The sequence below is a fragment of the Dermacentor albipictus genome, chromosome 1 (assembly GCF_038994185.2).
Source record: "Dermacentor albipictus isolate Rhodes 1998 colony chromosome 1, USDA_Dalb.pri_finalv2, whole genome shotgun sequence".
Taxonomy (NCBI): Eukaryota; Metazoa; Arthropoda; class Arachnida; order Ixodida; family Ixodidae; genus Dermacentor; species Dermacentor albipictus.
Genome location: NC_091821.1, coordinates 467,616,876 through 467,639,711, shown reverse-complemented (window position 1 = coordinate 467,639,711; position 22,836 = coordinate 467,616,876). Strand labels below are relative to the sequence as shown.

At 47.2% G+C, this 22,836-nt stretch overlaps 1 protein-coding gene across 3 annotated transcripts in view; it reads right to left on the bottom strand.

Annotated features, from left to right (window-relative positions):
- mTerf5 (mitochondrial transcription termination factor 5) overlaps positions 1-22,540 on the bottom strand; it is a 40,798-nt gene extending 18,258 nt beyond the window's left edge. Inside the window, exons 1-4 of one of the 3 annotated variants that reach the window (XM_070532447.1) lie at positions 21,376-22,540; positions 14,514-14,748; positions 4,794-4,901; positions 2,720-2,983 (exon numbers count right to left, since the gene is read on the bottom strand). In XM_070532447.1, the coding sequence (XP_070388548.1) occupies positions 2,720-2,983; positions 4,794-4,901; positions 14,514-14,748; positions 21,376-21,899 (1,131 nt within the window). In that variant the 5' untranslated portion in view covers positions 21,900-22,540. Of the gene's footprint in view, positions 1-2,719; positions 2,984-4,793; positions 4,902-14,513; positions 14,749-21,014; positions 21,224-21,375 lie in introns of those variants that run through there. The other 2 variants (XM_070532446.1, XM_070532448.1) reach the window with 2 other exon arrangements.
- Positions 22,541-22,836: the final 296 nt, after the last annotated feature.

Genomic DNA, 22,836 nt, shown 5'->3' with positions numbered 1-22,836 from the left:
GCTTCGCTTAACTCATACCGCTGATATGAAGATATCGTCGACGTGGTATGAAACCGTATCATTCTTCGCCGACTCCCCAAAGTGATCAAAATGAATTGCTTTCTCCTTCAAATTTGCTTTTTTCGATTGCCCAATGATTAGGAAAATGCTGCGGCCCCTTTCTGTGCATGAAAAATCAGTCAGTCACTGTATTTGATTGTATAAAAGGTCGAATTTCAATACAACGAAATAGCGATATAACGAAACAAATTGCAGATTTTACGCACTTCCGTTACATAGAGGCTTAACTGTACTCCCAAACTACTGTAGTGCCAGCCCCCATAGCGCAAAGCAAAAAATCAGTTTTGGTGAAAGCTGAGGGGCGGCAGCACAATAAGAATTCTTTTTCTAGGAGTTACAGAAGGTTGCAGAACCTCTGAAACAATGCTAGCTGGTGCTTCGCACCCCGAAGGCACATTTATTTCAAACATTCGGTCACCACTAACAGGTATGGTCGTGACCCTCATGCAAGCAATCTTGAGCGTGACAGCGACAAGCTATGCGATGGAGATGGCTGTCGCATTCTCTCATTGCCTAAAGTCGTACCCCATACGAGCGAAGATCTTGAGCAACGTCTCCCTGGTGTTGCTGGTATGAGGGCAGCAATCTACACGCCGAAACTAGCGTGACGCGTGCTTTTTATTAATTAATTTAAGTTGATGCATTTTACTGTAAAAAGCAGCATAAAACATTTCTGAGGGTCCTGCAGTAGCTTCTTATCCTTGCACGTATAAAAATTCGATCGTTTATGCCTTCCGTGCGACAATCAGAAGAATTTCAGTGATGTGCATCCAGTTCCAGCTTCGTGCTATTGGCTACTCGCTCATAGCACTTCCGCGCGATGGGCGACGAATTCTACATTTCTAGAACCGAGCGATCGAGTGACAAGAACGAACTATCTGTTCAAGCGACGGCCCGTTTTGTCGCTCAAAGCCACCACTCGTCGCCGTCATGCATAAAATCGCTCACATGGGGTTTAGCCTTTAATGTCAACTAGAATAACCACCACCACCTTCGTTCCCTAATCTGCACCACTGTCTTCCTGTCTCTTAACGTTAAAGGCAGCATGATGGAAACCACTTTTGAAATGAGACGTTCATTTGAGGGATCACCAGCCGTTTATGCACATGCACGAGTAACAGCATGCCTGAGAGAGGAAATCTGGGGACTTTTGCTCCTTGAACATATGACTCTGCCCAGACACTATGGAGGAGGTTTCTTAGCATGTGTTGTATGCGTTTGTCCCCTATACATGCTGGCATTGCAGAGGGCGGTCGAGTTCGTTTACGCTCCACCGCTGGTTGCCCGCGCGGTAAGGCAGTGGGCGCGGACACCCCTTGGTGATCGCTGTGTCTGAAGGGGCGCGGTTCCGACTGGTGTTGTATAAGTCACGGGTCAGTTTTTTCGTCGCGACGATAGATTGGATTTTTTACAAGCAGTGCTTCAGGACGGCACATATGACCGGCAAACGGAGGCCTCAGGAGAGCACCTGAGGTTATAATAAAGCAGGCGGCACAGGATCTCCAGGGCACCCAAGGGGTAGTGGGGGGATCAAAGATGGAAGCAGGGCAGCCTGTGGGATGGGGCCGTGGAGGCCGAAGCGTGCCAGGGGGTGTTTGCAAAAAAAAAATTGGCTGTCCGTGATAGCGGACAGCAGACCTTAAACACTTCTGGCACGCGCAGGCTTTGGCGAGCCCCAACCCACGAACCAGTCCGGGTTCTAGCTTTGGTGTCCACGTTGCCGCTTTGGTGTCCTGGAGGTGCTGCCAATAATGCGAAATTATGACAGGTTGTTTCAATGAGTTAAAAACATGACCGAATGAATATAACTACATCTAGCCGCCAACTTGTGATGCTAAGTTCAGACGCTAAGCTCAGCACTACCACGCCCCGCGACTTCTCCAGCACCAGTCAGAACTTTGGCTCTGAAGGTAAGTTGGACAGACTTTCTCGTGCCTGCGGCGCTGGTGCTGAGTCAGTCATCGTCACTGGTGGCCTTTCAGCCACTTGCGTTCTACCGCGGTTGCTAAGGTTCTGCCTTCTACATTTTCAACATATGTGGCCCGGGCTCTACTATGGTCGCTACTGCTCCCACAGAAACATCTGTGATGTTACTTACAAGGTACATCGCAGTAAGGCGCCAGAAAGCTGTGATCCGCCATGACTGACTTAGCACGAGTGCCACGGGTGCAAGACAGTCTGCCCGACACAGTGGTTGCCGAATCAGGCATCAGTGCTCACTGCTTCACCTATTTTACCGGGCCGGCAGCAGCGTCTGAGCGTAAACAAACTCGATCCCTCTCTGCAATGCTGGCACGCCTAGGGACAAACGCCTACAACACGAGCTAAGAAACCTCCTCCATAGTGCCTAAGCAGAGTCACACATTCAAGGAGCAAAAGCCCCAGATTTTCTCTCTCGCGCCCTCTCTTACTCGCGCCTGCACACAAATGGCTGGCAATCCCTCAAATGACTGTCTCGTAATCTTGAAGGCAGTGCACTGAGAATAAACACAAGAAAAGGTAGCTATGTGCAAAGAGTAAGATTAAGGCAATGAATGCTTCACATTAAGTCTTTCGCAGACACATACAGAGGTACTTTCTGGCCACTGACTGCCAGCACATCAGCCATGATGTCCCCTCAACACACAGTTTTACACGTGAAAAGAAAAACCCTGCGCACCCTGGTGATCTCCTTTAGGCGCTTTTCTATGGTCTCCGGGCTGAGACTGTATATCCTGATGCAGCGTTGCACTTGAGCCGGTGTGATGCCATGCGCCTGTAGCAGCCGCTCGACACGGATCAGGTTCTCTGCTGGCACAGTCAGCAGGCGTGGGCAGAGCACCGCTAGCTCGCGCATCTCCAGCCCTGCCAGGTGACGGACCTGCGACAGCTGACTCTCCAGGTTGCCCGGATGTGCCAGAAGTACAAAGCCATTGCGCAGTATCTGCACATGGAGGCATGCCAAGGGATTAGATCGCTGTAGCTGATAGGGTGGTTCCTCTGACTGATTGATTCATACAAAGCTAAGGATTTACAGAAAGATGAAGAGTTGATGCACTCAACAGTGCACGAACAAGGTAAGTTTCAAGCTTGTCAAAATGTAGGCTCCAGCCCGAGGCTTCCCTTGTTGACCCACTGTAGATGACTGATTGACTTAAAGATATTTTTTGTTATCTATTAGTGATGTCGAGTTCTCGTCAATACAATGCACAAGTTTTCTAATGTGCAAACCAGGCACTAGAAGTACTGTGCCCATTCACAGAAATGACTGTCAATGTGTTTACTATTAGAGTTCTTTAATACAGCTCAAACACCACAGGGAACAAATCAGACATCAGGAATGCATTCATACTTGTAGTGCGAAATTGAAGAAGACATGCACATAAAAAAGAAATGAAGTAGACAAGACAAGACAAGACAGGGATGGACCAACAATAGCACAAGTATGAACAAAGCAAAGGTGTCACGCAAGTACAGTTACACTTCGACATAACAGTCAGAAAAATTGGCAGTTTGCTTCATTATACAGAAATATTGTTAGATTAAAATTTGACCTTTTATGTAAATGAGTAGAGTCATCAATAGATTCTTCTTACATGAAAGGAGCCGTAAAATTTTTTTGAATTACTGGCCGCTTAAAGAAAGCAAATTGGAATGAGAAAAAAATTTCGTACCTTCAATTTGAGAGTCAGCAAGGGTATGGTTTCATGCAGTGTTGACAATATCTTCACCTCTGTGGTACGAAGCGAAGCAAGCTGTGCTTCCACATCTACTCTGTCCCCCGTGGCTGATTGTGCTCCCCAGTGGGACGATACTGTCACGAAAAGGGTTGGCCGCGAGGAGCCAATGCTTCTTTTGCCTCTCACTTAAACGAGTCTCCGAAACTCAAGATTGCGCAAGCTCCAGTGCTAAACGTGCAGGAAGACGGCGTACATGATGCCACGCCATCTTGGCATGCCCACTCTTTGCCCATGTGGCAGATTACCTCTAAATTAGGGTGCGCGGCGGCATATGAACTCTGCCACAGTGACAGCCATGTGCATCCATTATAGAAAAGGTGGCCCACGGCAACCTGACCCCTTCCTCCCATGCACTTGATTGCACCCCCCCCCTTTCCCTCTTGCTCCTGCAAGATAACTGCACTCATCAAGCTACCATCATTCTCAGCTCGCCCTCACGCACTTTCCCTTGCACACAAAGCACACAGTGTGTGGGGTGTGACAGGATCTTATCCCACTTTTACATGGAACATGACGCTGCTCCGCTTTGGCGGTCGCTCTTGGTCATGCAGTGCACAATTTGAGAGGTGCGTTTGCCCTTGTAATTCAACTAGTTGATCACCTGCATCTGCAGAAGTCTTTATTATTGTCTTGGTATTTCTTCACAGCAGCAGTAAATTTTCGTTATATTGAAATCATGTATAGATGCACTTCGTTATATTAAGGTACTAAATACTTGATCGTCTATGGAAAAGAAGTTATAAAAAGTTATATATTTTATTATATCGAGAATTTCCTTATACTGAAGTTCGTTATATTGGGATTGGTGTTCAAATACATTAACATCCAGAAGATGCAACAAAAAAAGAAAAAAGGACTGATAATACTACTATCTGTGCTTCGACTCCAGTTAAAGGTTAAGCGAACAGTACACCAGAATATGTGGGGCTGTGCTGCCTGGTATGGTTAAACTACTTTACCGTACGGCTAGAATATGCAAGACACCACCAGCCGCTCAAGGAATAAAAAGCTTGCCTTGTCAGTGGGCATGTGGAAGTGGTTGGTCAGCAGCTCTATGGTGTGCCGGAGAAACTGCAGGCTCCGATTTTCCACGGATGGATACTTTCGCACCAGCAAGGCTATCTGGCAACAAGGCATGCAAGAACAAGACACATCACCGCCCTGCCCATGAAATGTCTGGACCCCAAACACCACTTTACAGAATACTTAATGCCATGTACCAAAAGCTGCAAGGCAGATACTGTACTTACTGGCATAATGGTCGCACTTTTCTGTCAAAAAATTTGAAGCAAACTCAGGGCTGCGATTAATATGTGGGTTAAATTTCCCACGAAAAGAAAACTTTTTTTCTTCCCAAGTTTGCTGCGGGAAGACAACAGGTCAACAAATAGGCGGCTGTTGTTGTAACAGTGTGGGACACCAAAACAAAAATGGCGACCGGCGAAGCAAGCCGAACGCAATTTTTTTCTTCTCGTAAGTACATTATGGGCATTGAAACAGTTCCTTCCGCATCAGTAATGAATAATATCATTACTATTGGCAGGTTTGCGGCAATAACGCAGCCATGACCACTTTGAGGAGACAGAAACAGAGATGGGCGCACTTAGCTGCCAGTGACACGAAAACCCATAGCGGGAACGCTGCGGAAACTGTGGCATTTGTGTTCACTACTATCCTAATGCGGCACGCTTCCACTTTGGGTGGGCGAATATCTTAGCTGTGTTACATGTGTCAGCATATGAATAGGGTACACATCTATTGTATCAGTGTAAACATGGATACTACCGTTTCCGCTCACGATTCGTTGCATGCCCACGAGGGCAGACGAGAAGAATCGAAAAGTGCCTTTTCTGTTGTTTTTGACCACAACCATTATAAAGCCTACAAATAATAGGGAGTTTTAGAATAGGGGCCCCAATACTTTGGGGCCCCAAAGAGCTTTGCGGGTGTTAGCGTTGGGGCACGTAGGACTGAAGAGTTTTAGAATAGGGTTTTACGTTTGCGGATACCGTCTTGCGCTGACAGCGCCACTACGGCGTCAAAGAAAAGCTATTAGAAATAATTAAATAAAATGTACCATTTTGTGATAGGAATAATAACTTTGACTTGCATGTATTCGCGTTTAATTACAATTTAGAGGTTATTCTGTAAGCAGCAAGCAATTAGTTGCGCTTAGTTTTGAGCAAACCAACTTTACTAGCCTTCACCAGCCAAGCTGAGCCGTGTTAGGCCTACGAGCCATAAAATCCACAATCGAATTCAAAATCAGCGGCGTCTAATGAGTCAATCTTCACAACACACGCTCGTTGAGAGAAAGCGATAACCGCAGTCACTTCTCCTAGCTTGCGAACTTCACGCGTTACCGCGAATCGAACCCAGTTTTGTGCTAGGTTAGAGCCGTCGCTTCGATGGGTGCCGCCATGTTTGCCGACGCAAAGTTTTTGGGGCCGCTATTTGGGCTCACGCTAAATCGGTGAAATAGCGTTCCCAACGCAAAACCCAAACGGAGTTTGCGTCTTGCGCATGCGCAGTGGCTTCGACGCTATTTCTTTGGGGCCCCAAAACGTTTGGGGCCCCTATTCTAAAACTCTCTAATAAAGCCAAGGCAAGTTTGGTTGAAGCTTTCTTTTTTCATGCAAGTGCGGAAAGTGATAAAAGGAATGAAATGAGGCATCTGCTTAAGAATGTTTGGTGCGTGCAGACCGCTTGATATGTCTTGAAAGAGTCATTCGCGTAGCATTCGACAGGTGGTAAGAGTGATCTTCATTAGCTAGACTTGGCACATGACATATCGATGTGGCAAGTTTGGGGTGCAATCACTGCACGGGAATGGAAAAAAAATCGAATTTTCACGACATAATTCAGAGGTGCGATCATTACACGAGTGCGATCATTATGCAAACAAATACGGTAGATATTACATGAAAGTCTAAGTAGCCAGCTCTTTCCCACTCAAGGTTTACCCACAGGTGGCATTTCACGGTGGTTCCATTTGAATATCATGTTTAGGAGCATTACCTGCCTGTTTCGTCCGAACTACAGCAGAAACTTGTTCATACATTCTGGAAAAAACTGCGAGAAAGGCACACTAACCAGGAAAACGTACGATCCGAAGCAACTAAAAAATTTCGACCGACTCGGCTATTGTTGGCATCTGCGTAATGCGAGGTGTCGCACGGATCGTTGCTGCATGAGACACCGACACACGTTGAGCTGTGGTGATGCTCCTATGGCCCGAGATGCATTTTGTTGTTTTCCTATTGCGTGGTGTTAAAAGGGCGACGGGAAACCAAAACGAAATCGAGCTGGTGGGCAACGCTGGATGCTGCCGAAGCAAAACATGATACCTGCATCGCGCCGCCTGCAGCATGCTAACAATGGCACTTCACACCACACGCTGTAAAACAGATAGGTAAATATGCTTATCGCAATAGGTTTGGTGGCGATAGCTATGAATGCGACATGTGACTACCTGAGTGGAGGTTTGCAGGTACCGGAATAAGAAACTGTGCATGCCGTCGTTTTCATGCGAGACGGGCGGCTACCATAAAAACCGGAATATAAGTTGAACTTTTTTTTTAAAAAAAAAAACCATTGCGAAATGTCGACCCTCGTCTTATATATAGGAAATTGGCGGAAAAACTATGGAAGTCTTGCAACAATGGGCAGATGAAGTAAACAGCCGCCTTCGCCATAAGCAGCAGCGCGGCGTGGCGACATTGTGGCACCGGCATTTTGCATTTCCATTGTCACAAAGTTATATTGGTTAAAGGCTGCTTTTTCATATTTTGTTTCAAAATGAGCGGAAGCCGACGTCAATTCACCGTCACCTTCAAGAAAAAGGCAATTGAGTATGCGGAAGCCCACGGCAACCTGGCGGCACAGTACAAATTTGGAGTATCCGAAAAGAGCATGCGGTAGTGGCAGAGGCAAAAGCAACGTATTACAACTTGCAGCAACCAAATTAAAACGTCATTTCCTGGGTGGATCGCAGCAGACCGCAGAACTGGTAGACAAGGTTGCGGAGTTCGTCTGGGAGCTGCGTGTAAGATCGCTGCCTGTGACTGCCGAATGCATCCGCTTGAAAGCGGTAGAGATCGCGAGCGCCTATGGACTGGGCAGCAAAAAGCACTCGTCATCCGACTCTGATCAAAGGCATTGCTCTGATTCGGAGTAGTGCTTGTGCACTTCGTGCCCTTCTGTGTACTGAACACGCAGCCAATTTTTAACAGTATTGCACGACCATTGACCCGCATGTTTGTCAGCACCTTGTCATCACAGCACGGAGAGGTGAAATAGCGAAACTAAGCGCATGTGTACACATGCGCACATTAAGTTTGTTTCGCCGCTCAGCGCTGTTAATAAGGTGCTGGCAAGCACGCAGGTCAACGGTCACGTGATACTGTTAAAGACTTGGCCAGGTGCACATGCGAGCAGCGTTTAAATAAATACTGTCACCATTGTGCAATCAGCTGAGCCACATTTGTTTCAAGGTAAGGGTGTGTTTCGGTACTTTTGCCGTAGAAAAAGATTTTTTTTTCATTTTTAGAATTCTTTAGTTGGGGTATCGACCTATATTCCGGTCCAACCTATAGTCCGGTTTTTATGGTATACACCGTTCTCGATCGCACGCGCCTCGCACCTTTTCTTGTTCATATGGAATCTAGCGGCTGGAAAACGTATAAGATCGATCGCAGTCTGCATCAGGGAGTGGCGGCACAGTTTCAGTTATCGCCTATTAAAAGCATGCGGTATGCTTTCGACCGCACCATGCACTGTGAAACAGATAGGCGAAGATGCTTATCGCAGTAGGATTGGTGGTGATAGCTGTGAATGCGGCATGCGACGACCCCGGAGAAGATTTGCTGGTACCGAAATGATAAACTGAGTGCGCTGGCGTTTTCACGTGAGGGGCCGGCGAGTATCGCAGTGAAGCTGCGGCGGCGGGCAGCTATACACTGTTCTCGATCGCGCGTGCCCAGCGCATTCTCTTGTTTACACGAGATCTAGGGGCCAGAAAACATATCATGCGATGGCAGTTTGGCAACATACACAACATAGGTGCCGAAAAATTGTGTTTTCCGGGAACGTATTAACCAGTAAAACATTAGCGTAACTCTACTGGGTCATTTTCTGTGTTCTCTATAGCATATGTTGGCTCCAGTAGACGTACGTAACGGGAATGTATCAATCAGGTTCTACTGTAAATTGGAAGTAGGCATTGCCTACTGTGATACCAAGGAGAAGATGCAGAACTTGCAAGAGTGAAAAAGTGGGGGGTGTCTCTCATTGTAAAGGTTCATTTACAGTCTGATTAAAATGCATCCACAGCAGCAAAAGGCCACCTCTGTGCACAATTTGAGGCCAAACAAGCCAGTGGTTTAGCAAGAGCATTAATGCATACCTGGCACTCCTGTTTAAATAAGTCTGCATATAAAAGCAGTACCATCATATGGCACTTTTGATGGTCATTCCAGAATGCTCTGACAGGCATGAAGTCACTTGTGACAGCATTAAAGCAGTACTTAGAAATCAAGCAGGCTCTAATGGCGCATTCACACTGAGGCATTCGGCATCTGGAGCGGCGCGGAACCCACTTTGGCGGCAGCAAGATCCGCCGGAATAGCCCCTTCTGCGCCGTAGCTCCCAGACCGATTTTTGCGGCAGCTGCCACCGGATTCCCTCACTGCGGATCAATCGGAGCGCGATTCAGCAATTCGAAAGATGGCGGCCAAGCCCGACACACTCTTCATATCGCAGTCTTCGAACACGTCACGACATAGGAAATGCTCATCGAATTGGTGCGTAACCACATTATCCTTTTTGGCAAGTACCACGTTAGGCACAAAGACTAAGCGACCTGACAAGGCGGCGTGACCAAGCTTCTCGCGCTCTGGCAAAGCAGGACGAACCCACCAATGCCACTGGCGTCGTTTCTTCAGCGAATGCTTCTGCGCATCATGCATCGCCAGAAAGGTGCTTGCCAGCAGGCCCAGCAGTGCTGCCTCTTCTTGCTCAGGGTTTATTATTGTCGTTGCAAGCAGCGATGAAGCACCCAAAATAATAACACATGAACTCTACGCAAGCGGAGATAGCTGCACAGTTTCAGTAGGGTGTACTAGAAAGGGGGAATGGGTCCACGGCAAACTCTCCGCTGAGAATTTTTTATTGAAGAATTAGTGGTGCCACCGTTTCCTTCACATGAATGAGGGACTCCGCAAGCCGGTCGGATGCTTGTCGCATCAGAGACCCTACCTCAGCTGTGTAGAGCTTTGAGAAGTGTTTCACTCTGCTGCATCTAGTTCTGACACTTGGTGACGGAAACAGTGATTTTCTTCTCTGCCGACAGAAACAATGCTAACGACACGATAACGATGGTGTGTTGAGCAGACGACAGCCACTCAGCCCCTAAGCTCGCCTTAGTTAGCCAATGGGCTCTGCCGAAACAGACAGAACTTCAGGAGAAGGCGACAGCAGCAGCACCACGATTTCAGCGTTTTTTGCAACACCCTCGGTGTCATTACTTTTCAACTTTGTAATGATAGGGGTGGCCGAGCGCCTCTTATGAGTCGCGCGGGTCCACCACACCATATATGCCAACGACATAACGTTCTGGGTCCCAGGAGGAAGCGATGGACAAATCGAGAATACATTGCAAGAGGCGGTTGACGCTATCGAAGAGCAGCTGGATGGGTCTGGGCTCGCCTGCTCACCAAGTAGGTCTGAGCTGTTGGTGATTCCTCCGAAAAGAGCAGCTAGGAAGACGAAAGGCAACGAACCTGCGAGAGCGCAAGACACAATAAAGATCAAGATGAGCGGTGGTCACACGATCCCGGTTGTCGAGAAGATCCGAGTGCTGGGGATGCTGATTGAGCGCAAACGAGTCAACGGCGAGACGGTCAACCGTCTGGCGGCCAAAGTCACCATGGCCATCCGCCTCATTAAGAGGGTGTCGCACAGAACAGCAGGCATGAAGGAAGAAAGCCTCACCCGGCTAGTGGAATCCTTCGCTATAAGCCACATTACATACATTGCTGCTTTCCATAACTGGAGGCAGTGCGAACGAAATAAGATCAATGCGCTCATATGCAAGGCATACAAGGCTGCACTCGAACTTCTCGAGTGCACAAGCACCGACAAGTTCCTGGCCCTGGGAGTGCATAACACCCTGGAGGAAATCGCCAAGGTGCAGAGGACCGCTCAGCTCGCACGGCTATCGGAAACAAGAACGGGTAGACAACTGCTGCGTGACCTAGGCCTGGGACCAAAGGAAAGGGGGCCCGAAAATAGAGAAGTGCCTGTACCGGACGCAATTAGTAGACGGCTACGGGTATGTCCGGTTCCAAGAAACATGAACCCTGAGTTCCACAAAGAGCGGCGAGGGCCGAGGTGCTCATCGATCTCCATGCCAAAGACAGGGGTGCCGTGTTTGTGGACGCAGCAGAGTATCCACATGACAGAAAGGCATTCGCTGCTGCAGTCGTCGGAGCATCGACCAGTGCAACGAGAACAGCGGCGAGTGTGCGGACTCGAGGGGCGCATCAAGCCGAGGAGGTGGCCATTGCCCTGGCCATCGCCGACCCCGAGTGCACGACTGTGCTCTGTGATTTTAGGACGGCAGTGAAAAATTACGCCAGAGCAAGGGTGTGTGGTGAAGCCGCGCGTGTGTTACATCTGGTCGATCTCGCGATTGGAAGTCGGTATGTTGTGATAAAGTGGTTTCCGGCCCACATGGGCAGTGATGTGTCGGATCGCGGCAACGCAAGCCACAACAAGACGGCGAACGCGGCGGCGCGAGGACTAACCAACCGTGCCGCTGCTACTACGGCCGACCCGTCGTGGTGGTGGGAAACCTAGGACAATATGACTTCCTACAACGAAATTGTGAAATGGTACCGACTACAGCGAAGGACTATGCCGCCACCTCATCCGGGCTTGACCCGTAAGGTGGTGGTTTTATATCGACAACTTCAAACGGGGTCGTTATTCACCCCGGTGCTGATGAGGCACGTGTGTCCAAGTGTTTATGAAAGTGATCTGTGTTGTGTGTGCCGAAAGGAAAGAGCCACTGCAGCTCACATCCTTTGGGACTGTGCTAAGAATCCGCACGAAGCTGCGACGATGACAACGATCCCGCCGCGGCTCGAGGCCGCAACGAGGTGCTATGACCAAGATGTCCAAACCCAGGCCGTCCAGCAGATCTCGGCAGCCCTCAAAAAGCAACGACCAAGCGAAACCGGAGGGAGGCTGCCACCCCAGAAGAGGGGCAGGCGCGGTCGACCAAAGGGAATAGTGCGGCCGCGGCCGAAGTAGAGGCGCCACACGCCGCGAAGACGTCATGGCCGCGTCACGGTAACGCCTCCCTAACAGGGGAAGGCTAACTGTTCTGCAGGCATTCACAACAAAGTTTCTTCACTCACTCACTCACCCTCGGCGCTTGCCAAACCATCCGCTGGACCCACTCCCCCAATTCCAGTACCCTCTAGTTTCGTGCTGCGGGAACATCCGGGATATCCCGCACTTGCTTGGAGGTGAGTGTCCTACATGAAAGATGGCTCTGTATCGTGTTCCGGCGGCGCAGTGGGCAAGCAGTGTGCACAACACGAATTTCGGCAGCAGGATAATTCCGTTCACTGTAGACGCCGGATTCCCCAGTGTGAACATGCCATAAGGGAGATAACAGGCTTCATTACACATATTGGAGCCAGCTTATTTTCAGAACACTTGCTTGCTCTATAGAACCATTGTGGCACTGATGAAGTGCTTCTAGTATGATCAGTTAATAGCAGCAGTAATAAAATAACATCATAACTACTTATTCCTTAACTTCCTTATGTGCTACATTTGTATTCTCTCATCTGGCTAAAAAATGTTGCTGTTTCAAATCCATAGATTTGCAAGTTTTTGTGGCTGACCTAAAAGTCATGTTGGGCCACTCTTAAGCCAAGCATGCAATTGATCAAGCTTTCCTTCTGCATATTTAACCCTTTTGCTGTCACAGACGTACCGGTACGTCTTCGCGCTTCCCCCCCGCAGTCGCTGATGTACCGGTACATTCTTCATCGTGCGATCAAAATTTCGCGCCTGAGCGCAAAGCTGGCACTCCTGGACTGGCCACGCCATCTGTTGACTCTTTCTACAAGTTTGTAATTTCGCACCGACCTGTGTTAACACATGTATTGAAGAGTATGGTGCGACTACCACTCGCCCCTCTCTCTTTGCTGCGTGGCGCGGTGGCTCCGCGTTCACTGGATCATGTGTCGCACGCGTGTGGTTATGGGTTCAAGGGTTGTTCGGCCATCTCCACTGGTTTGAAGGTTTTTATTTTTCTTCTTTTGGTGTGTCTGCTACGGCGCGTCAGGTTCAGGGGCACGCTCCGTTGCCTCTCCGACAAGAGTGACTCGATTGCTTCTTTCGCTCTCTCGCCGCATCCTCGCTTCCGACTTGCAGCAGTAAACGTAAAGCCCTTCGAACTTTGTTTTAGCCTTTTTCTATCTCCCTCTGTCTTCTTGATCACGCAACGTCCCATTTCTCTCCGTTGTGCGTGCGACTGAAAGCGCATCCTCCCTGCGCGCGGTTACTTTCGGATGGCTGAGCGCGCGGGACCTTCGTCTGCTCAATGGAGTGGTGGCTGAATTCTGATTCAGAATACGAGCCGAGCTCGGATTCGGACCCGGACAGAGTCTCATGCGAGAAAAAGGTGAGTTCTGCATCGTCAGATTCGGATGTTGAACGGATGTTATAGTTAGGCTGATGATGATGATGATTATGTTTACTAACAACAGCTGCAGAACACTAAAATGTGCATATTGCATTGACTATGTTATCTGTATAACAATCATAATCAAAAATAAATTGCTATGTTCATTCCCTGTTATGCTCATTCCCTGAAACCAAGTCGACACTGGGGGTGCGTCACGGCCAGAAATGTCCGACAGTGAAAGGGTTAAAGATAAATGTGTCTAATAAGGTTCCCTTTGAGTGACTGATTTATACCTAATTGCTGTCTAGTGAAAGCAGGATCAAAGAGCTAAAAAAATATGTATAAGCATATATATTTAAGAAATAATTTGAAAGTGCAAGACATTTCTAATGTCTTCTGCATAGCCCATCTCTCTTTCTCACTCTCTTTTTTTTTTTACTTCTGTCTTTATTACTTGTATGTCTACTCCCTTCTCTTCCAAATTAAAGCCACTAAACCACCTGAACTGCCACATAAAGGAATGTGGAGCTCGTTTGCTCATTTGGTGTGCTAGTTCACAAAGGCATGTGACAGTCCTGTTGAACGTCTTTCCCGGCCATCTCTGTGTGCACTATGGTATATCAAAAGTCATGAGGCAATCAGCGTCCATTACTCAGCATACTAGGTGTTATGTTGACATCATCAGATCTGCTTATGCGGGCAATATGATAAAGGAAGTCGGGGTTCATTTTCTTTTATAGTGATCCACTTTTTTCAAGCACAAAAGAAAAATATGGAATAAAGTTTCATGTTCATTTCCTCCACGAATGGTGAACCTTTTGCCACCAAAGAAAAGCAAATGAAGGTTTTGAGAGGATAATATACCAGTCTAAATTGACTCGGTGTTTCTTTATAGTAGTATCTTTCAAAGCAATACCAATACAGTAGCACATGGAATAGGATCTTTGCAGGATAACAAAGCCAGGCGCACAATTAGAACCACATCAGGTGCCCATAACACACATCCAAGAGAAAAATCCAGCAACACGCACTTGTTCACGGGAGCATCCAAGCCGCCAGGCCAGGTATGCACGCAGTACAGCCTGCTTCACCTCTGCTATGCTCAGGGTGAACGGATAGTGGAGTGGCAGCTCTGACAGAATGTCAGCACGCACCCTGGCGGGACAGTCCAGATAGGAAAGCATGTGAGCTGCAGGGTCAGTCCCAACCGCCACCTCACCTTGCAGCTTCAGGGAGTAGGCGGGCTTAGTCATCAGCTCCACGTATCTGCAAGCAAGCAGAAAGCAAAACAAAAAATTCTCATCGAAGATGATCATCAAAGCAAGCGAATCGAGTCTTTTGGCTAAAGCAGCTTTGCATGCTGCATCACTCCTCGCAATATAATAGGCCACTCCATTGTCTGCATTCTGGAACATTTGGGAAACACCTCTGTCTCGCTTTGGTTGCGTGTCGACCTCCCCAAAGCCATGACACTGTACAGCTGGGTGCCTAGCATGCCTACCTTGCACCTGCTGGTTTTGGCAGGCCTGCGGGATTCTGTTGGTTATGAGCACTTTATCATCGTATATATACAATGACTAATCTGCAGATTATAGCAGCCACAAATTGAAGTGGCCTGACCAGAAATAACAGGAATATTTTTTTCTTTATGCACAGGTGCCTGTGCACTAATGACATCATAGGGTTCTTGTTCTCGAACACACAGCTTGCCTATATTAGTGTTGTGGAACATGCAGCACCAAGCACGTTGTTTCTGCTGCCAATTGATGACACGTCTACTCTATGATGCAATGGACGATGGCATGCATGCTCCCTGTTGTGCATGCAAGCATGCACAACATGGCTTCTTCAATACTGCTTGTTCCATCCCAAGCTGAACCACCGACCACAGCATAAAAAAAAAAAAGCTTCGAGTAAAAACGTGCAATGTTGTTTACATGGCCTGCAAAAGAAGTACAAAGGAAGGGCATTAACAGTGGCATCCGACAGCATGGCTAGATGCAGTGCAATAAGGAGAAGCTGAAGCTTTGCAGCCTACCACATGTTTGGTGCCATCCTTTCTTCTACGTTCATCTACTCTCAAATTATAGCGAAAAATTTAAAATAACCTTAATGTTCCCATGCAATGAATATACACTCCATTTACCCTGGGCTCTTCTCCCTTTTAGTGACCCAAATCAGATTAAGCACACTTCCAATTTTCAGTACCACTCTAAAGCCAGAACATATCTGGATTATTAGCTGTACAGCTGGATATTAGTCCAATTTTATGCTCATATACGTTGGCTACATAGGTGAACTAATGGCTAAGTTAAGCAATCAGGCGTTAGTATTGATGAAACAGACAATAGATGTGAACAATATACTGCTACAACGAAATGACAACTGACTGCTGTGGTGCCTTAGCGGCTATGGTGTTGTGCTGCTAAGCACGGGATCGCATCTTGGTTGCCACCACTGCATTTCGATGGGGACAAAATGCAAAAGCGCCTGTGTATCGTGCATTCGGTGCACATTAAAGAACCCCAGGTGATTGAAAATAATCCGGAGTACCTCGCTACAGGGCCCGTATTCTGAAATGTTCGCCTTCCGCGAAACTATCGCCTTGGCCACGCCTCTGCCAACGGTGATTGGCTGTTTTAGCAAAACCAGAAAATAAAACACGCCCCCTAATAGTTCCGGCCTACGTCATTTTAATGTCACGGTGTCGACGGGTGCTCTCGACCTATTTTGAATAAACAAACACATCCTTCGGCGTCTTTTGGCGTTCGGTTGGTGGCCTCTTACACGCGTTGTTACGCGGCGATATTTCTTGATTCATTTAAAATAAAACATTTCAGACTTCCTTTTGCTATTTATTTTAGCTAAAGCAGCTGTAACCAACCGCAGTCAGTGCGCAGAGCCCGTACTGCGGCCACTACACTCGAAAATAACACACCCGAGCCGCTCTGCACTCGCACGGTGCGCTCTCTCATGCGATGTGAAGCATTCATCAGCGCGTGTTGGTAGTGCATGCTGACGTCAAGGTTAAGCAGTCGCTTGATCTATTGAACGTGACTATCGCGGAAGGTGAACATTTCAGAATAAAGCCCCAGCATACCTCATAATCAAATCATGGTTTTGGCATGTAAAATCCCACAATTCATTCATTCATTCATTCATTCATTCACAACAAAATTATATACACTACCGTGATAAATGTGGCAAGTTTGCTTGATGATGGATAAACAGCATAAAGAAGGATGTGTACTTAAAAAAGAAAAGGATGTACCAAGTGCTGGCATCAAACCAAGGTTATTCAGTTCACAATTTTACATCAATAATGCGGAATTCCTAGCATGTGCAAAGCTGCCAGGCAGTGGAAACTATAGTGGCAACAGTAAGGTATGTGACCGGGCTAGTTGGTGTTGATCCATGATGTTTGAGAGCATGAACATAGACAAAGACAAACACTTGTCTTCATTTGCCGCATCTTTAGTTGTCCTTCGTCTACGTTCACGCTGTGAAACATCGTGACAACAAAACAGAAGTAGCACCGTGCTAAAACCCTTTTATAAGAAAAACATGCAGATCCAATGCAATGTTAGAATCTACATGACGCAAAGGTGATTCGAGTTATTAAGGTAAAAAAAATTAAATTCTGGAGCTTCAGGTGCCTAAGCCACAATATAATTATGAGGCACGCCGTAGTGGGGAACTCCAGATTATTTTCAACCACCCGGGGTTCTTTAATGTGCGCCCAATGCATGCTACACAAGCGTTTTTGCGTTTTGCCCCGTCAGAATGAAGCAGTAGTGGCTGGGATTCGATCCCGTGCCTTTGGGCCAGGAGCGTAGCAAATGGTGCTGTCACTTTTTCGTGTTGTCATGCACCACAAATAAAAACAACTCCCGGCACCGAAAATCATTCCAGGTTTTGTCTAGAATGTCTTTTTCACGCTCGAAAAGACACTTTGACGCAATCATTGCGAACTCTGGCTGGATTTCGTGGCAATGCCCATGCATATGGAGTCGCATAACGTCCAATGAGCCCCATCTGAGCACAAAGTTTCAAGGGCATTTTGATGGTGAGTCGGCTTGTCGTGGCATCTCGCAAGGCCACAGAATCTACAGAGCGCATGGATTTCAATTCCGAATCTTTGAGCGCATAAAGTTCTCATTTACTTTAGATGCGAAAGGGGCATTAACATTTCCAAAGTCGTGCTTTATATTTTCAATTCCGAAACTTTGAGTTTAATGTTCTAATAAACATTTGACGCCAGCAGTGCATTGACTTGTCTAAAGTCATACATCGGACCATACAATTAGACAAGCCAAATCAACACACTATCAGACAAGTAGACAAAACATGCAGCGAGTTTTGATGAGGCGAAGCGTTGTGGTGGTTCATTTGTGCCGTCATGTCACAGAAAAGAACATCAACATTTTTTTCACTCATGCCAAAGCATGTGCATGTGCCAAAGACACTAAATCCATGTCAAGACACAATCCATGACACGTTAGACACAACCCGTGTCAAGACACTAAAGCCAGCAAAGGTAACTACGTGCTTATTTATTTTTGCTTCTTTGACTTTTATTCACGAGGACACATTGAGCCTCTTCAATTTTCTTCTCGCTACCTGCAGGCTGCCAGAGCCAGCCAGAGTGCATGCGTTTTTGTTGTGTTGCCGCAACCACCGCACAGCGCCCTTTGGTGCACATTAATTTTTCTCTGGCCGAGTGGATTCCAGTCTGGCAGAGTTTTGGATGCTTTCTGGCTAGCAGAGGAGAAAAAGAAACAATGGTTGCTCGCCACCATCACTGTGGGGACTCGACGGATTGCAGTGCGTTCATTTGAGGGCATCGCCTTCACTTTGATGTTATCGCAACCTCTCTGGAAAGTCTTTTGTCTCGCTGGCGTAGGATACGAACGGTATGCATATGGTTCTTTGTGGACTAAGCATCTCAAGTTTTCTTCGACATTCATTCGGTTGCCACATTAGGTGCCCAAAGTAAGCATTCAATTGTGGCCAACATGCTTTCCTTCGCATTTTTTTCATATCGGCAGCACCGGCCCACAAAAGAAGAAAAGACATTGTTGTGGCGCAGCGAATTGTCACATGGTGAAAGTTAGATTTTGGTACTTCTTTTTCGGGAAGTAATGCGCCATGGGACTCTTCAGCTGCTGGATACTCTTATTATATTATTGCGATAGCAATTATATGGACACTTGAGGCGCATTCCTGCTGTCGCTGTCATGTTCTGTATGAAGTCCAACGACAATAACATTGTCACCACGCACTGTATGTCATATGTGCGAGTGAAAGCATAATGGGGGGGGGGGGAGGTATGTGATGGGTGGGCCGACGATGGTGGCTCCGTCTTGCGTGTGTAAGGGAGAAAAGCCGGGAGGAAGTGTGCCACCTTCCGTCATGCGCGATGCATCGAGGGGAGTGGAGGGAGGGCTGGCCTTAAAATTCTGTGATTTCTGACTGTGCAACATGGTCATTTGCCTTGTTTGACGCATTATATACAGTGACTTTTGCTTAGATATATAGATTTACTGGAGACTTATGCATATGTTTAACTACCTTGTTGCGAGGTTTTGTGTATACATGCCTTCACTTTGATGTTATCGCAACCTCTCTGGAAAGTCTTTTGTCTCGCTGGCGTAGGATACGAACGGTATGCATATGGTTCTTTGTGGACTAAGCATCTCAAGTTTTCTTCGACATTCATTCGGTTGCCACATTAGGTGCCCAAAGTAAGCATTCAATTGTGGCCAACATGCTTTCCTTCGCATTTTTTTCATATCGGCAGCACCGGCCCACAAACTTTGTTTCCAGTGACACTTTTTTGCCCTTTATCAAGCTGTATCTTCGCATTTGTGTATTCCATTGTATTTTCGCATTTCTAATGTATATTTTGCAGAACTGCTTTTTATATGTGCTTTCTGTTGCGACTATAATTTCGGTGCAATTACTATACACGACCAATGACAGCTGCTCCTGTGCAATACATTGCAAAGAAGGACAGAGTCATGGAAATTTTTCCATGGCCGTTGCATATTTACAATGACAATGTTTCGTTGAATATTTGTCCTCAGCTTGTTCCTTTCATTGTCTTTAAGTTTTTGATATCAGCGGCATGCACTGCTTTGCTGGTTTTGAAATGATATAGTTCTAAAGTTGGTGTGATATCTTCATTACTTATTAAATTGACAAATAAACATGGAAGCATTGATATCAGTTATTTCTGGCCCAATTTTTGGGACATGCAAATATATTCTTTGTGAAAAAATACATATTTTACATGTCTTGACAGTGCATAGTGTTCAAGAATTCATTTACAGTATCTTTGGCAATGGCAATTCAGTTATTATTCATGTATTTGATCCCTCAACAAATTCTATAAGGAGGAGGCCGAGCTGCAACGTTAATGCCTCCCCTCGCCCTCCCTCGAACGAAATTTCTGGCTTCGCCATTGCTTCGGACTTAGCTTAGTGAAGTAGCAGCAATAGCGGATGACATGGGCATGGCCTCACTGCCTGTAGCTGTTTGCGTCACGAAGACGAAGGTGATGTACGATGCTTGTGGAAGGAAGAATCTTGATGAGAGGTGTATGCACAGAGAGGTATGGCACACATGTAAATATGTTTAAGACTTTATAAGCCTTGCATCACAGTGGGCCTCTTCCATTTGTCATGCTGGACTCTCCAGGGCTGCCTGAGACACTGTATTCGCAACACTCATTGGCAACACTCACTGGCTGAAAGCACTGCCTCGGGCAGTCCAGGGCTGCCGGGGATGGATAACTGAAGAGGCCCAGTGGCACCACATCTATTCTGGGGGATTGACCGAGAATGCTCACATACCCAGGGCCAAAGCTGTCTACTTGGCAAGACAGCAGCCAGCACAGACCAAGTGGCTCAAGTTGTCTATATATATCCACAAATATATCTGGCTAGGAAACTATGAGGAAGCCAAACCCCAGGGAAGAGGCAAAGAAAGCTTCACTTTGAAATGTACACACACACACATAACACAAGTGCTTATACATACACACACTTGTTAAAAGCATGTAAGCAGTCTGATGCATGTTGTGCATAGAACACTGGCCAGCAAACTCTAGGCAAGGTCAATTGTAGGCTACGGACAGCTGAACCAACCACAAGAAGCGTCGTCCCTGCTGATGCTACTCTCACCAGCTTGCTCTTGGTCAGGAGCTCACTCACCATCATTAAACCTTGCAGAACAAGGAACGTGCGGCCAGTAAAGCAATGTTTTTCAAGCAGTTCCAAACAGGAACAAACAGTGCATGGAGCAAAGGGACATGATTCATTTGGCCAACTGCTCGTATTATTAATGTATTCTTCCAGACTCCCTACCTGACACCTGAAGTCAATGTTTTTGTTTCGCACGTCAGCAATTGCCCTGTGCAAACGAAGGTTGTGTACAAAAGCATGCCATGAAGAAACCATGTTTGTGGCTCAAGCTTTCTTTGCTTATCCAAACATCTAGTTGCAAGAGAAAAAAGAAACAAAGATTCTTACAAGTTAAATAAGGTGGGTCTGTGCTCGCTTCGCATAGTCGTTTTAAAACAAGGTTTCCACGCTGGCGGTGGTAGAAGCACATTTATAAATGGCCTGACAAGAAGAGCAAAAGTAGTTGTTGAGGGTGTGAGGAAGGGTCATCCACTGAACTGCCCACGACTGAAGAGGTAAAACTTGAGTTATTAGTGCGAACGCGCTGTGATAAATGTTTCGTAAATGTCTACGTGCGTGTCTGTGCGCGTGCGCGCACGCTCAGCGATGAACCGGCGCCATAAAAGCGGCTGACAACCGCCGACCATTCACCACACACAAACGCGAATGCAATACCTGCGCCGGTGTTAGTCAAGGCAACAAGGCTCACCTGATGACTCTAGCGGGCGTAACCTTTTTGATGCCGCACTCCTCAAGGTTCCGGTAGCGCTGCTCAGCCGCGCCGAACTGGAAGCTGAAGATCTCCGGGTGGCGCATGATTTCACGCACCGGAAACAGCGACTTGAGCATGCCAATGTTCTTCAGCAAGGTCTCGCGTCGTATACTGAGGATCTTTCGGTTGCTCATTACGATGCTCGTGGCACTCGCAAGAGAGCATCCGAGCGATTCTGTCAAAAGCTGGATGCGGGCGCGCGACTGCTCGCTTGGGCTGCCCTCGGGCTCCTCGATCAGGTTGAAGTCATCGTCGTCTCGATCGTCGAAGGACAGCAACAACGAATAGGGCTGCTCATGTAGCGACTTCGTTTCGCGTTTTTTGGAGGCAAGCCGTGCCTTGGACGAGGAAGAGCGACCCGTTGGAGATGTCCCTGTTACCCTTGACGGAGCCGCCGCCGACGCACCGCGGGCCAGTTTCCAACAAAACCTGCCGCCGATTCTCAAACTGTTCAGCAACATTGCTGTAGGTTTGCTTGCCGTCGGTCACGGCGCGTTCAGACTCGGGCTAGAGGTCCTACATAGTTGAACTAACGGAAAGCGTGCACCGCAACACACCAGAAAATTGAGAAACTAACAGAAAACTTTCATGCGCAGACATGTGCGCCGCAGATAGCAAACACTACTGGATAGCAAGCACTACTAGTCCACTACCTCCTCAGCGCCTCAGCAAACTCCACTGCGTGAAGTAAAAAAATCGGTAGCGCCATCTGATCGCCACAAAACTGCATCCGAGATTTTTGGCGTATAATTTCAACTGCCCAGCGCCCAGCAGTATACTCGTTTTCGTGTTACATCTTTCATGTCCTGAATTTAGAGATGTACACCACAGTAATAATTGTTGACGCCTCGACCCTTAGCTTCCACACCCTTTACCTTTATTAAATGAAAGTAACTTTCCCGATGCTTTCCCTGGCTTCATTGCCTAGTCGTATGGTTGTGATAATGCTGAATTCCAATATGCAGATCTGGAGCGCTCCCGGATCAATTGTTTATATTCTTTTGGGGGCACGTCTGTTCTAATGACAGATTGGAAGCGCGGAACGCCTGTTGCAATCATTCCAATGGCAGAGATGAAGAACTGGCTGATCTCAAGCACTCCCCGCAAGCGCCGCCGTTCTGAGGGTGCCGCCGCAAATGGGAACAGCGGCGCTTCCATCAACTATCGACACCCCCCATAAGCGATGCATGCACTGTAAAACTCTCAAAAATGTTGAAGAACCCTTCCGAAAAGCGAACAAACACGCGGGATAGCGAAAAGATACGGGTAGGGCCATAGAGCAAACAAAATTTTAACTACGTTGTAGATCCCGTTGGTATCGCTTTTTTTTTGGCGGGGCCATGTTTCGGTTACGATTGTAAGTCGACCCCCCAACTTCAGACTTTCAAATTTAAAAAA